This window comes from Somniosus microcephalus, chromosome 3, assembly GCF_052327205.1.
Source record: "Somniosus microcephalus isolate GS21.2 chromosome 3, FLI_Smic_1.0, whole genome shotgun sequence".
NCBI lineage: Eukaryota > Metazoa > Chordata > Chondrichthyes > Squaliformes > Somniosidae > Somniosus > Somniosus microcephalus.
In genome coordinates this window covers 78,720,284-78,737,127 of record NC_140989.1, presented here as the reverse complement: position 1 = coordinate 78,737,127, position 16,844 = coordinate 78,720,284, and the positions used below count along the sequence as shown (strand labels likewise).

The following is a 16,844-nucleotide window of genomic DNA, read 5'->3' as shown; positions in this document are numbered from 1 at the left end:
CCAGGTTATTTGTAAAACATCGGCATTTAAAGGGATCTAGAATAATTTTTGGTTTCATTATGTTTGTACTGAAAAAAATGGATTTTTTTTTAAAAGACGTCCAATGTAATATAGTGTCAAGACAGAATCAATTTGTTTAAATTAGATATAAACTGTGTTTAGGCAGGTAGTGTAGATTTGTTTTGTTGGATTTATGTCCATACCAATAATGGAATCTGTTATTGATCAATAAATGCATGTAGTGGCATTTTAATTTTTACCTACCTTACCCTCTATTCATGTACTATTTCCGTCCACTGATTTGGTTTACTAAAGACTTAACACTGAATTTAGTTCTTGAGCTCCCTCTTAATTCTTTGTGGTGATTTGTAGCTCCAGCTGTTGTTCTTCCCTCAATTTTATTTTAGTATATACTAACTTATGTTTGTCGTGTGTGTGTATATAGTATAAATTCAGTACACTCTGTATTGCACATTGTTACAGATGCAAAACTACTTTTTTTTAAAAAGAAAGCTAGTCACTTCACAATGGATTCTTCTGACCTTGAGCCAAATATTTACAAACAGCCATAGTTGCCCTCTGACCTAAGGAGTTTACAAGCAGCTGAAATCTAGCGCCAGACTGCAGTTTAGTTGCTAACATACGTATATAATATACTCGCAGGGAACTTTACTAATTGTATTATACATGAATGCAAAATTTTAGATTTCAACTTAATCAGTTATTTTTGGTTTTTTTGTAAGGGCGAAGAATTGAATGCTGGGAAAATTGGACTTACTTTAGTGGTATCAGGGATGGTAGGTTCCATTATCTCTGGTTTCTGGGTGGACCGTACAAAGGCATACAAGTGAGTATAACCATATTGGCACTCGCTGCAGTGTAAGTGCATGAAGAATTCAAATTTGTATTGTGTTAATAGGATGATATTCAGAGTTCCTGGTTTCCTTTTTAGTTACTTGCTGTCAAATAGCTTTGTGGAGCATCTTTTATGATGATTCTGCATTTTAGGGATCAGCATGCTTGTGAAAATTCTTGGACTTTTCTGCTGGTGCCAATTTGGACATATTTTGCTTATGCTGATTTAAGCATTTAAAATGTATTGTGCCATTAGGTCTACAGATAGCCTTATCATGTAAATAGTTGTGGATATTGACTGTGTTTCAGGAGTCACTGTGACTTGCTACCAAGTATTTTAAATCTACATCTGAGACCTTGCATTATTAGGCTACTGCTCTCAGGCATTCAGATTAAGATCATAATGTATATGCACTATATATGAAAGTATAATTCTGCTTTTAGTTTGCATTGTGGCAATACATTCATGTATTTTAGAATGTAAATTTTGTTTTCTGTAATTTCCTTTTCTCCTCTTTCTCTGTCTTCTCCCACCACCCCATCAGTAATCAGTGGATGAAAAAGCCCACCATGTAGCTTCCTCGTTAGATGAAAAGAACTGCAGATTTCTACCTTTAGGTCCAATCCCAGACTTTTTCCTTTGCAAAGCAATTCTTTGGTCTCCATCCATCTCTCCTTTGCCATTCAATTTTTTGATAGATTTTTCCCAAGTAGCCTCTTGGGTGTTCAAGAGATGACTAATAAACTTTCCCTAGAAGTCTAAGCTGCTGAACGATTTGCTGCTTAAATTGAATTACCTGAATTTCAGTAACTAATTCCTTAATCAGTTTTCCTAATATTCTACAGCACGATAGCTAATATTGTAAGGGAATCAATTGATTATGGTGTGAGAGAATGATACAAAATGACAATAGAAAACAAGTACTGAACTGGAATCCAAATTTAGAAGTTCCCAGGTGTGCAAGAAAACTGCCAGGATTTTTCCTGGCTTTTCAGTATTAAACCCTTGACATTGACTTAAAAGACCAGTTATCACTTACTCCACCTGTCTCAATTCTTAAGTCTGAATATTTGTGCCCAAATCCATGAATCAACCCTGCTATAATCCACTGAATGAATAGCTGGCAATTCAGTGCAACTCTACTTGTTATCTGGTACTTCAACGCCTTTTTTCTAGGACCTGAGTGTGTGTTTGTTTTTGCTGGGTCTTTCAAAAACAGTAGTAGGATTCAATTAAAACTAGTTTGCCAAATTAAGACCAGTACACTTAGCGATGTGGTAGGTTGGTTGAATTGCAGTGTTGGTATGGATTTGCACTGTACCCATTGTATGCAGGTAGCAGCTTGCAGGCGTTTTACAAACCATCTCCCATGATTGTCCACAATGTATGATCACATTTATAGTTGTGCTTGTTGGCCAGCATCTTTTAATGTAGATCGATATTTTGATGAACTACTGGTCCTATAATAAAGTACTTGCATAGGAACAGGAGTAGGCACTTCATCCTCTTGAGCCTATTCTGCCATTCTATTAGATCATGGCTGATCTACCTCAACTCCATTTACCTGCTATTGGTACATATCCCTTGGTAGCCTAACTTAACTAAAATCTATCCATCTCAGTCTTGAAAATTTCAATTGACCCAGCAGCCTTTTTTGGGGAGAGTTCCATATTTCTGCTACCCTTTGTGTGGAAAAAGTGTTTTTCTCCCAAAAGGCTTAGTTCTAATTTTAAAATTATGATCTCCTGTTCTGGATTCCCCCACCAGAGGAAATTGTGTCTCTCGATTAGCCTATCATCAGTTCAAACACCTCGATCAAATCACCCTTGGCTTATATTCCCTTGAGTTTATACAGTTAAGTTTATGGAACCTGTCCTCATAATTTAAGCCATGGTGTCATTTTGGTGAATCTGCGCTGTACCCCCTCCAAGTCTAATATATATTTTCCTGATGTTCGGTGCCCAAAACTGAATGTGGTACTGTGGATGAAGTCTGACCAAGGAGCTGTATAACTGAAGCATCGCTTCCTCACTTTTGTCTTCCAGCCTCGCTGAGATAAAGGTCAACATTTCATTAGCCTTTTTGATAACTCTTTATTCCTGTACTTGTATATGCATAGGCCTTGTCACATTGAAATGTCTAATTACTTTTGGACCTTTGGGTTGGAAAACATTCTGTGCCAGTAATTATCCTACAACCAGAAATATGAATAATCAATTGTGGGTCTTTTTTTGGTAATATTTGTTGAGGGAAGAATATTGACCATGTACCAGGTTGTTCTCATGAATCAGTATGCAGTTGTACAAATCTTGACTCCACTGGAGGTCTGTAGGGGTAAAATGTTTGAAGGAGTTATTGCACACTTGGTCACTTGCTGTAACCAATAAATAATTTAAACTTATTTCAGTAGCCTAAAAGTTAGTGTTTTTATTATGTCTCCAGGCTTAAAATTTATTTTTCAAAATCGGGAACTTTGTAACCCTTTTTTGCCTGTGCTCTGATAGTGGGCAGCAGTGTCTGTTCTGTTGTCTGGTAACTTCAGTCACTGAAGACTATTACTCACTGATGTCAATTAGTGGGCAATAGTGAAAAGGTTCTGATATAGAGCAACTCTTCAGCCAATTGTGTTTAGCATTTCAGTGAAAGATATGACTTTTTTTTAAAACTTGCTGTGTCAACCCTATTAAAAATCTGTCTGCTTAAATGTCCCTAATTTGGCATGAATCAGTGGCCCAGAATTTGCTGGGAAAATAACAGTGAGTTTAAGGATCACGCCATTATTAGTGTATAAATTGTCCATTAATTTGTGATGAGAAAGAAATAATCCTCGCGAAAGTGGTAGCTCGCCGTCAACCTCCCCATGAGTTTCAAGAAATTGCTGCATTTGCGCATTAATTACCAATTAAACTCTCTGCAGAAAGTTGGGGCTGGTACTTACCAGCATAAGGACCTTTTTTTAATTACTAGATTTATTTTCCTGCAATACCACTCAACCTCTCCAGCCCAGAAAGGGAACATTTGAAACTATGGAGTCTCATTCCTGCAGGTAGTAAATTGTTCTTGCAATTAAAAAAAAATCTTTTTTTTTTCCTCTCTCAATCCAATATTTCTTTCCCCCTTTATTTCTCTTTCTGTACCTAATTCAACTCTAATTCATCCTGTTTCCTTCTCTGTTGTGCCTCTGTTTCTTTGTCTATCCATAAATCTCATTGGTTTAAGAGCTAGACTGTTCGTCCCGTCGTTCACCAAGGTACCATATGCCGTGTTATCAGCTCGTATTTCAGCAATTCCTTTTTGCGCTGAAAGGTGAGGGAAATAGTCTAACTAACGGGGCACACTCCAGTGAATTCTGGGCCAGGCTCTTTCAATATCCATTAGAAAAATTCTGAATACTTTTCTAGAAATCTGTTCTTAGCAGACATTATGATTTATTAAATATATGCATAGTTTTCCCAGTAGTCCAGAACTAATGTACTGATATAAATGTTGTATGGGAATTCTACCTTACAATTTTTTCCCCATTTACAGGCAGACCACCCTTGCCGTCTACATTATTTCATTTATTGGAATGCTCGTTTTCACCTTCACATTAAATCTTGGTTACATCCAAGTAGTCTTTGTCACAGCAGGAGCCTTGGGGTAAGAGACCATTCTGTCTCTCAACAAAATATATTAGGGAAAGTGTTTGGTATATCTCTTTAAAAACTTCAGAAAACTGAGAATGTCGTTGGATATACTGTAACATTGAAAATGTTAGTTGTCTGCAATGTTATTTATTGAAGTGATATTTTGACTTTATCCATTTTGGATCAGCTTATTTGTTAAATGGTCAAGTGTAAATTTTACAGCTGGTTTAACTTTAAATCTTTTAAGATGCAGTATTTGATCATTTGGAAATTTGCCAAACAATTTTGGTGACCCTTTTTTCCTTGCCAACTTTCTTCCCATCTCTATTGGGTGTTGACTCTTTACTAGGGTACAGTTTCACCAGTACCTTGATTATGTGTAAGCCTTGATGCTGATTATCATCAGGGTATTTGCCTTCAGGGGGCATCACATTTGAGTCCTATCTGTCCTAACCTAACGCCCACACATGTACATTTTCATTTTCTGCATGTACATTTTCTACAATCAGAATTAGGAACTCTGGCCTTCTATTCACCCCTTCCCAGCCACGGGAATAAGGTCCATTCTATTGTCCTTACCTCGGCTAAGATTAGTGAACTGAACACAGACCGAAGATCAAAACGTGGGAGCTTCTTGGTCTGTTTGAGCTACTCGCTGAGCCATCAGGGGAGTCTGGTGTCTCTGACTTGATAGTAATTTATCACTAATATTATTTGTATTGAGTGAGCAAATACTGGTAATTAGGTGACTTATGCAGGTTCATTTTTTAATGTTGCGAGTTCAAGTTGGTAACTTATTTTTCGAAGAACCAAACATGTCTTGGGAGCAGAATGACTTAACTACAGGACTACTAATTCAGAGTCTCAGTAATTGCAGTCTCAACACTGACAGCAACTCTGTTACTCTGCTAGGCTGCATACTCCAGAGTGACTGCAAAAGACTTTATAGTCAATATATAAGGCACTTAATTGGAATCCTAAATAATAAAGTAGAACTCTGGACCATAATTAGAACCTTTTGTAACTTTTTAATCAGGACATCTATTAATAAATTTAAAAAAATGTTTGTTATAGTACTGCCATTAGAGAATTTTTTGTGTAATAATTCGCATTGTGTCCCACTGATTTAAATTTAATCATTGCTGTAGCAGTCACACAATGAGTCCCACCCTTAGTTCAAATAACATCTTGGTTTGTGTAAAACATGGGGGTAACCATGTTTTTGTAAATGCTGCATGTAGAGTGAAAAATATAAACATTCCAGGAATATTATTAACTGCTTAGTTTCATATATACAAATTAATCAGCCACCCAATAAAATGCATTAAATTAAATCTCCTATTTTTTTATGGGGATGAGCTTGCCCCTTGAACCCTCCACTGAGATGTAATGGAATCTTTATCAAGTTTATTTGTGACAATGTATCCGCTTTTTATTGTTCTTTAATGCCTGTTAGGGACATAATGTTTTTTAAAATGTTTGTAGGTGGCCCAGTGGTGTACTAACATGTTGCGCCACAGAGTAATGGACATGGGTTCACCGCGCGATTCCTTGTATGGTGAGTTCTTGATCTCAACCAGTTAGTCTAGGGGAGAGACTTCCCCAGAGCAAGGGAGGGAAGTCAACCGCACACCTCCGAACAGCTGGTTCAAGAGCACTATTAACAAAAGCTTGGGAAGAGGTGGTCATCCCACCTTTAGTTAGGGATAATCTATGCCCGGAAGGTTGAGAAAATAATTCTGAGCTGAGTGGAGTAATTAGATTCCTACCCCAGCTTTGGCCTGTCGAGAAGGTTTGACCTTCTCATTCAGAGGTGCGCATACCAAATATAATGAATTGTGTCCACAGCGCACACTTATTGAGAGCTGCCTACACTGGAGCAGTTACCCTTACAGTTGTCTGTAAGTGTTTATTAGCTAAAGCTCCAGGACCCCACAATAAGTAAGAAATGTAAATGTTCCTGTTACATTGGTTAATGTTGTTTTATTAACCTGTTGAAAAATTGTTCCTTTCCATTTCTGGAATGAAAAATACAAGTTAGAATTTTACACACAGTACATGTCTTTGCTGCAAGTCTCAGTTCACTTATCAAGTAACATTCTGGATTTCTCAATCTAATAAGATTATGGTTTAATTGTTATAACTCTGCTCCCTCTACTGTGGGATGCAGTAATGTATTTAATTTTCTCTTTCGATTACTAAGTCACTAAATTTACTAATTTTACTGACTATTCAATGAACTATAGACTGACTAGACTTGTTTTGCACTCACTTTACTGTACTCGTAAGTTTTCTAATTAGACATGTCTAAAATACCATATAATGTATAATTCGTTACCTGCACTGTTGAATTATGAACTGACTATCAGTTTTCCAACCTTTTCCTTCATGTGGTGCCCCATTTGTAGTGGTGAACAGGAGCTGAATAAGCACATTTTGGTCTTCTTCGTGACTATATACCGCACAAGTGAAAAAGATGATTTACTGGAAGCTCACACTTCAGTACGTGCCCAAAAATTGGAGGGGGTCAGGCATCACTCTTCATTTCTTTTATTTTTTTTTTAAAAACCACTTTGTTTTTATCAGTTCAACTGTCCTAAACTATCCTGTGTCCCCCTGTAGTGCAGTTCTGTCAGAATCTGTAGGTACACAGCATACTTCATATGTGTGCAATAGCTGGTATATATGCAGTTGTTTAAAAAAAACAATCAGTACTTTTTCTGGTAGAACTTGGAACTCTTGTAGAGGAGGCTGGTAAAACTACTGCACTACTGTTACTGAGGACTTGGAGAGCTGTGCTGCATATGCGACAGTTGTACCTGCAAGAGGTTGGAACTGTAAACATATGAATAACTGCCTTTAGTTGTATCAGCAAAATAATAGATCAGAGAAGTAGGTACAGGAAAAGTTCTGATATCCGGGACCGGCGTGTTGCCGATCTATCAAAAGTGCCGGACATGCAAAGTCAACGTTGAAGCATACGGAGATGAAAATCTCTGTATTTGACAACAAACACAGCTCGTAAACACTCGCCCGTACCTTGAAGCGTCTCTGAAGCTGTTGCGAAGCTCCAAAGACGCTTTCCAGAGCCTGCCTGTTAACAGAATGCTAGGAGAAGAAAAGAAAACGAACTAAAACGGCTGCTGATTTCTGCCGTTAGAGCTTCCGGATAAACCAAAGTTTCCTGTAATGTAGCGTTTAGTGTTCAGAAACCTCTACAGCAGTGAGTCGAATTCAACCTCATTACAGCAGTGAGTCGAATTCATGTTATCCTTTCAGTGATTTAACATGCACCTTACCAAGAAACTAAATTCTTAGTGAAAGTGTGGTCCCTACTAATGTTTTCAGCTTTTTGCAGAACTTTCCACAGAGCAGCAGTGATGTTTCCACCATTTGTAATTGTATGGGTTGTACATCTGCAGCTAGTTTACATTTAAGTGATATCCCTTTGTTAATCCCCACTAAGGATTAGCATTTGGATGTATTCTGACATCAGGTATAGAATAACCAGAATAAATTGCACTGACTCAAACATGAGTGGGGAAAGTAGCCCCTCAACTGACGAGAGTAAAATAGGGATGTAAACCAGGAAATGTTGATGTTAGCAATGATGCAATGTACTTCTTTTTTTCCCCCCCTTCTCCAATACCATTCTTATTCCTCCTCCTCCGACTCTAAGAATAAAAATATATCCAGCTGATGAGCTGGGGTTGTGGATTAAATCCAGCCTAGGCTGTTAAATGGAAGTTCCTTTTCTTGCAATTTTGTCCTAAATGAAGTTATTTTGGCCAGGCGTTTCAATTACTGATGGCTGCATACACATCATCGACTTAATAATTTGGGAACAAGTGGTAAAATCTAAAGGTGTATGGTTGGGGAGGAATGATTAGTGGGTATCAGTGTCTACTTAATATGTTTCCCAATTAAATACCAGATTTGAACTTGGCTGCCTGTTTCACTGCAGTTCTGTGGATTTTTTTAAGTGCACTGTTGGAAGATAAGTTTTGAATTTTGGGATTTAATTAATTGGGGAAAAATATGATGACTTTACCTTTCCAGTGCACAGTACAAGGAATATACCATACAAATACAATCTAGAGGAATGTTCATATATTAGTGCAAACAAGACTTAACTGCAGTAAATTCTTGTGCACACATAGGTCCAAAGAGAGGTAGTTTGTTTGTATGTGCAGCACAAATTGTAGTTCATGTTCTGGGCTGCTTTTTTCTAGTTTGAACCAAATGATACAAGTATATTCTAAGATGCATAAATAGATTATGTTCCCATTAAAGAATTGGTTTCTAAGGGCTGATATGCAAAAATTTTAGTCTGCAAGTTTTTGTGGGCTCAAGTTTTTAAATCCAAATACACCACGTATGTACTTATGGTTCCAGTAACTAAATTGATCTGGCATCCTATACTGTGTACATATGCAGTCCTCGAGTGAACCTGTAAAACCTGGGAAAGTAACTCACTATTTCAATGCCAGATCCATCGTTTCAGCTAAAAAAAAAAAAAATTTCCTTTTTACTAAAAGAAAAAACCATTACATCTGCTAAATATTGAAATCTAAATTATGCATGTCCATGACCATTAGATTATGTGTTTATGAATCCTTTTAAAGCAGTTGGAAGTGTTTGTATATATGAATAAAATGTTTTATATTTACTCAACATTTGACAGCTGATACTAAAACTGGGCAATTTGAGAGCTCACAGTCATCAAAGGATTCAAAAATGGTTTGACACTTGGTTATTTGCTATGTCTCCTGTGCAAAATGACTAAATATATCTTTATATTTTCAGTTTTTTCATGACCGGTTATCTTCCACTGGGCTTTGAATTTGGTGTAGAAATAACCTACCCAGAACCTGAGGGGACATCATCTGGACTTCTCAATGCATCTGCGCAGGTAAGAGATTGTGGGGGAGGGGTGGTCATAAAAGTTAGTTGTATATCTTCACAAAATAAATACTTTTTACAATTGGTAAATAAACTAATGAACAATATAATCATTCATGCTTTCTAGTCATTCTGGTTTCTTTTGATAGTGAATGCTGTGGTGTGTGACTGTAGCACTTAAAGTAATTCATTAAATAACAGAAAATGTCAGACCTACAACACTTGAGTATATTTTATTCTGTCTTAAAAATGAGACATTAATATGTTGTACTAAATGATATAGGCCCATAATATGCTGTAGCAGGGCAGCAAACGGCATCCACCATTAGTTAGGCTTGCCCCGTGCCTGTTTAATCACGGCAGTATTTTGCGCTGCATTTTGCTGGAAGTATGAGATGGAAACATTGCAGCGAGGGAAACCGGGCATCTGAGTAAACAGGGCAAGCAACTCTGTCTCTACTTAACCCATCAGATTGCAGGATTGTGAAATTAACAGCGCAAGGACTGTGAAAGAAGTGTAAGTTAGAGTGGGGGAATTCAATGTCAAATCAGGGACAGAGAGAAAGAAAGAAAAGGAAAGAAAGATTGGATTGAGAGGGGAAAGTGACAGGAACATTATTTTGTTTCTAATTTTTAATTTTACATCTTCAAGAAATCCTAAAATTAAAACCTGAAGTAAGAAGACTCAACACTTGTAATAGTTAATTTTCAGTGTCCGAGTGGTTTATTGGCAGTAATTAACACTTACCACATCGTTAAAACAGCTAAACCAGGATTAATTAAATATACGCAGACCTTGAATGGCTCCAAAACAAGCTCCTTGTGTCACTTCAGACCAGCTCTAACTTTCTGTGGCGAGTTTAGTTTGTATCTACTGAGCAAGTACAGCAACCTCACGCCGTTCAATGCATTCCAATGGTGAGCCAAACAGCAAGATGCCGTTTTCACAAAGCTAACGGCGGAGTGGTGCATCTTGGACAGTAACCATTGAATTTCCACATATCTGCCCTTGCCTGAAGTTGCTGTAGCATTTGCGCATAAGTAACGGTGAGCACCGTTAGCCTCGCCGTTATTTTAACAGCAAATTGTGGACCATAATGTTCCTGTCCTAGTGAAACAGTATAGCTTAATACGAACAACCCATGTGAGATTTTGCTCTTGATCGCCTTTCTCTTGTGTTCTCTTCCTCTTAATAGCAGGCACATTTGCAAGATTTTCCTTTGGCCCTATTTCCATCACATCTCTGAAATGCTAAGTCTGTCTTGTATTTATTTTGTATCAGGTCCTCCCAACTTCTGATTTGTGCCTCCAACGTAGGTGGTGCTGTTCTTCACAACAGCACCCATCTGAGTTACAAAATTCAGGCTTCCTGTCTGAAACTCCCTTCTGTTGTGTCTGCTTCTCTGAGCACTGGCCCTACCTGAGTGCTGGTGGCTTCTCCCTTCTGCCTCATCACTGCTCCTCTGTGGACACCTGAATGGTGGTACCCTCTCCCCTACCACGCTGGGAAACATAATTATAAATGTACTGAATGCTTTGAATAGCTGAAAGAGTTCCCACTTCCATGCTAGGAAATGCTCTTCTAAATCTTTGGAGGTGGGGTGGAAAAGTCTCCTTTTAACCAAACCAACAAATCATTTCCAACCTCTCCTATCTTCCTGGGCTCTAGGATCCATCTCCAATCATTCACACCCTTGAGATCCTTTGCACTGTAAGTCCACCTGGGCCTTGTACCCAAATCTCGTGATTTTCTCCACATCCAATTGCTCCATTCCACTTCCAGTAGTCCTGCACCCACGCACCTCCTCCACTGCTCTCGGACCTGGCACATCCCGCCGAGTGCTCTAAATACTGCATTCCCCCTCCCCATACACTCGCCTAGCAACATACACAGTTGCTGCTGTTCCAATACTTCGACGCCCAAAGACAACCCGCAATGATATGGGAGAGCAATAGAGATGACAGTGGAGATACGGCATTTTGAATGCAGAAGACTTGGAACTAATGAGCATCGTCGACAGCTTTTGTGACCTTTCCTAAGGCTAGATACTGGCCCGGAATTTGCAGTCAGCAGTGAAGCAAAGCCATTCGCTGTTGGCCCTGAAGTACACTTTGCACAAGGATCTTGCAATCCCTGTGTTGTGAACTTCGGGTTTTCCGAATTTCAATTCAAATCAATGAACTGTATAGAATCATTGAAATTTACGACACAGAAGGAGGCCATTCGGCCCATCGTGTCTGCTGGCCGTAAAGAATTCTCAGACAGCAAACAAGGATGTGAGTAAGCTCTTAAAATTCTTACTTTTTAAAATAGAGCAAAACAGATTGGGACTGTCACATTGGGGAAAAGGCAAACCTGGAATAAATATGGATAAACTTTTTTTTAAATGAAAAAAATATTTTGAAAAGTTTCTTCATTTTAATTTTTATTGAAATGGACAAATTTAAAATTAGTTTTCCAAGCCCTTGGCATTTGTTTAGCAGTAATAACGCTGTTTTAAAAAAAAAAAAAAGTTACTCCTAATCCTTTTGGGTCTAACTTTGTGGGAAATTTAACAGCGTAGTTGTTGCAGAAGAACTGAAACTTTTGACAGTTTCAATGATTTTGCTGATTATACAGTTTGTTGGCCGAGGGGGGGTGGGCGGGGGGGGGGTGGTGGTGGCCACAGCGCAACCTGTTTTGGAGCTGTCAATGACTGACCACAATTTCGTGATTTCCGCATGCACCTAATCCCAAAGTTGTCCGTTTCAAAGACTGAATGATAGCGAATGCAATTTCCATGTGTCACACTTCTGGTGTGCCAATCATTAGGTGTGACTTCATAAAATGTTCACACGCATGAGGGCATACAATCGTAAAAACAGAGTAGACTATTGAGACTCATGAGCCAAGAAATTGGAGCAACTAGTGGGCGGGAAAGGGTAAGCCCAAGGCGCACTTAGTATTTGGCCTCTGGCCTCATTTACACAATACCGGCAAGCTACCGACACCTGCTAGGTATTGGACAGCTTGCTGGCGGAAAAGATTTCAATTTCGGGCAGCGACCCTCAGGCAGGCCCTGGGATAGGGAGCAAAATGATTGGGAGAGAGCGAGGGCTGGCAATAGCAGTGGATTCGGGAGGAGCACTCTTGCTCCTTCCAGCTTCACATTGAGGTAAGTGATAGCACGCTCACTGAGTCAGAAGGTGGAGACTTGAGCACATAATCTAGGCTGGCACTCCCAGTGCAGTACTGCACTGGGAGTGCTGCGCTGTTGGAGGTGCCATCGTTCAGATGAGATGTTAAAGTGAGACTCCGCCTTTCCTATCAGGTGGATGTAATACATCTCCTGACATTGTTCGAAAAAGATCAGGGGAGTTCTCGGTGTCCTGGCCAATATTTATCCCTCAACCAACGTCCATAAAACAGACGATCTGGTCATTATCTCACTGCTGTTTGTGGAATCTTGCTGTATGCAAATTAGCTGCCACATTTCCTACATTACAATACTGACTACACTTAAGCAAAAATAAAGTACTTTAGCGCTTTGGGATGTCCTGAGGTCATGAAAAGCGCTATATAAATGCTTTCACTTTTGGTAGCGGCCTCCAGCAGTCCCTGTAAGGACCATTGGTGTTAGAATGGGTGTCTCAAACAGGTGCTCGACTCTCTATTTGCATATGCAAATACCTAACCAGCGACTTCTACCTGCCTTTAGGCATGCAGCGCACTTATGGCACGTAATGAGCGCGCGCGCCCCACTTGTCAAATTGGATGCTTAGGCGCCCCTATTTTGCATCTGAAAGCAGGCATGGCGCCCTTGAATTTCTAGGCTATAGTATAGCTTATCTGGTAAATATCACTTTTATTTTGTCAGTCCCATGAGTTGAAGTATAAATTATGTTGTATATGCCTAGTTTTAAAAGTGAAACTGGTTATTAATTGGGCAAGTTTTTTTTTAAGGGATTAGTGGTATATTTTGTGGTTTGTTTGAAGTGCAGTTATGACTAAAATTGTCAGTTGAGGATTTAGAATGATACGGTTGGCAGTAGGAGCACTACATTTGGTCTGCCCCTCAGGGTTCTTCTTCCTGGTTGCTATACAGCAACATCTGCCGAAATTGCACATATGGTTATTATCTGAGGAGAGAATTGAGTTGAGCTATGATGCAGTCGAATGACCTGCTGACACTAGTACATAAATAATAACCACTTTAGTGAGGTATTGGTAGGTAATTGTGGAACTGTATGCAAACACATTGACTCAGAGGAAGGGAGTATTTTAATGTTGGACAGTTACTTCAATATTGTGTTTTTATGTAATTGCAGCTATTTGGAATTGTGTTCACGCTAGCCCAAGGAAAGTTGAAAGCAGATCATGGCCCGCTTGCAGGAAACCTCTTTCTGTGTTCTTGGATCTTTGTGGGAATCATTCTTACAGGTAATTAGCTGCTTTTACTATTTGAAAGTTATTGTGTAATACATTGCTGTCTGAGGGAAGCAGCACCTTAATCTGCTAAATGTAGAAAACATAATATGGAACAAGAAAAAGACAGTTTGGCCCATTAAGGCCATTCCCTCCGCAGATCTTGTACATTCTTCCCTATTCAGGACTCCACTCAGCCCTGTCAATCTTACGAAGGAGACAGCCAACGACTGATAAAACTCCAAGAAGATAAAGCTTTGAAATTTTACCCAGACCTGCTCCTGGTCTTTTGCTCTTTTTCTCTTCTCCACCACCCCCTCCCCCTCCCCCTCCCCCTCCCTCCTTCCCCCCCCCCCCCCCCCCCAACCTGAAGGGTAATGCAGCAAAACCTCTGGCTTAATCTGACCGTACAATGTGTGCTACTCAATGCTGACTGGTTCCACTTATGGTTCCAACAATGTAGTAACCATAATGTTCTATAGTGAATTTAATAATCTGTCTCCGTTGTTATGCTTAGAACCTTGGCAATGGTTCTTTAAATATTTTTCCGGCTCTTTTTTTTAAAGAGTTAATTGCCATTGCATTAACTGCTTTTGCTGGGAATCTATATATGGAGAAGAGAGAGAAAGATACTTTCTTTCAATTTCTTAGTCAACTTAGAGGGTTGCTAATTTCCTATTTTTGTGATCAGTCCAAATAACGTAATACCTACAGTTCTCTTCACAACTTAGGATCCCAAGTCTCTCAATTATCTTTGCGCTCTGAACTTCCTCCAGTGCATCAGTGTCCTTTTGAAGGTAGAATGCTCAAAATCATGTACAATGTTCTAAATGTGACCTCATCAGTGAATTACACTGGGTTAAAATAACCTATTTCAATTTAGTCATTTGAGAAAATTTCTGGTATTTTGGTAACTATGGTAACAACTTTGCATTGACCGGATCTTTTCAGTGAAGTCAGTCTTCCACCCAAATTCTTTTCCATCATTCATAATGTCCTTCCACATTCACTTTAAACTCACCTAGATTCTTTGGAATGCTTTCAATCTCTTGTAGATTACTCATCTGACTACTTGCCTTGGTATTCTCAACAACATTTTAAATCATTTGAAGTATCTGACTTCTACATCATTCATAATTAGCATAGCAGGGGAGTTGAAACAGACTACCACAGAACTTCTATCAGTTATTGTCTTTCTCATTGATCTTCATCACCCACTTCCTATTCTTCAGCCAGTTTGCATTAATTTCCATGAACTTTAGTCAGTCTCATGTGGAACTTTTATCAAATGTCTTCTGAAGATCCAAATAAACTTTGTTCACTTGACATTCCTTTTCTATTACTTTTAGTTGCAACCTTAAATTCCATCATATTTATGGGGCATAACCTGTTGCTTCTGAAATCATATTGCTTGCTCTTCAGTGCCCCACAAAATAGTCCCCATGTAACCACTATATGGAGCTCTTGGAGGGGTAGCTATATTAGTTAGCGTCTTGCTGAATTTTTGATGATTCTAGGGTTTATCATTTAATTCCTTCAATCTCTTCACAACGCATGCTTTTTCTCATGTTCACATTTGCTTCAGATTTTTGAAGCAATTTGACTGGACCTGGAATATGTCTAGTATTTTGTTAATGAAGACTGACACGAAATGTTAACTTAAAACTAATGTCATTTCTTGACCTGTCTACCCAACCTTTTTCTTAAAGAACTCATCTGAGAGGTTACTTTGAATTCTTGCTACTGTCTCCAATCTTCCTTTCCATTCTCTTGAAGTACAGTTTCTATTCCATTTGTTTGTTTCTTACCCTTTCAAATAACTTTTTCTTTGCCTTTAGGTTGTTTTAGATCTCCTTGTTCATTACTACAATCTCAGGGTTCCAGTTTTTCCCCTAGGAATATACTTTCCACAAGCCTTGATTTTTATATTAACTTTCTCCATTACTCCTTCCTGGAGCTCTTTAGTCCCAAGTTTGCTATTTAATAATGTTATTTTTGCCAAAGCATTAATTCGAATATCTGATTTACCTATTCAGTGGCCACTTAAAACATTTCACCCCTTTCTAGATTATTAATCATTTATTATTATAGATCTACTGTAGTACTGCTTCCCATGTTGAGAAGTAGCGACTTACTGCCTCTATGAAATTGTTCACCCCTTCCTTTCGATTAACCCTGGTTTGTCTACTTTGCTCCAGGGAGCTTGACTCGCTCATGTTTACAGTTTTATTTACCTAAGCATCTTGACATCCTTGATCACTTTAAGCTAACAAATATTTCCCAATGATTATTTTACTCTTATTAATTTCAACCCATATTGGTTTTTGACAATCCATTGTTGTTGCATGCATTCTTTGTTGGCTGTTTTATTATCACTCAGTAACACTAGTCTTCTGCCTAGTTTTATCATTCCAAAACATTCTATCATTGTAGCTTCATCTCTCGCCTATCCTGTGTTTGCAGCTGTTTTATGTGATAATATCAATATTTTTATTCATTGCATAGATCATTTCCCTAATTCCAATAGTTTTTTTGTTAATATAAAAGCATTTGTTTTCCCTATCTGGTTGAGTGGTCCATCCTGCCTATATAACTGCCTTCTGCTCAAAACTCCCCAATTAATTTCAAAGTCTGTTCCCTGTTACTTTAACAAATAATCATTGAATAGAGGTATCTGCCTGTTTGCTTTGTACTGCTGGATAGTACCACTTTACACCCTCATCGTTCCCTCTTATTTCTAAAACCTAATTATATTTATTTGTCCCCATGTGGTACAAGACTTTTGGTTCAACCCCACTCACTTCATTGGAACGTCAACCCATCTTTCTATGGCCTTTACCATTGCTCCTGGAAAATTATGCGCTGCATTTAATATCGCTACACAACTCACTTTTATACTTGTCTCACTACTGAGTTCCCTATTAGAATGGCAAGAATTAGCTGATGCACCATTATATCACCTGTACCGTTTTGTTCTGAAATGCTGCCATTGATTCCACAATGAGGAGGTATTTGTTTGTGCTGTCTTTGTTTGGCACTTTCACTCTGGAATTTG

At 38.6% G+C, this 16,844-nt stretch overlaps 1 protein-coding gene across 8 annotated transcripts in view; it reads left to right on the top strand.

Moving 5' to 3' along the window:
- The window catches only part of flvcr1 (FLVCR choline and heme transporter 1), a 49,455-nt gene that overhangs the window by 14,408 nt on the left and 18,203 nt on the right, over positions 1–16,844 (top strand). For 7 of the 8 annotated variants that reach the window (XR_015077476.1, XR_015077471.1, XR_015077494.1 and 4 more), the window contains exons 5-8: positions 744–847; positions 4,385–4,495; positions 9,289–9,394; positions 13,693–13,804. Coding sequence is in view for 2 of the 8 variants with exons in the window: in XM_085981238.1 (XP_085837364.1) it covers positions 744–847; positions 4,385–4,495; positions 9,289–9,394; positions 13,693–13,804 (433 nt within the window). In the remaining 6 variants the exon portion in view is untranslated. Of the gene's footprint in view, positions 1–743; positions 848–4,384; positions 4,496–6,890; positions 6,985–9,288; positions 9,395–13,692; positions 13,805–16,844 lie in introns of those variants that run through there. The other variant, XR_015077496.1, reaches the window with a different exon arrangement.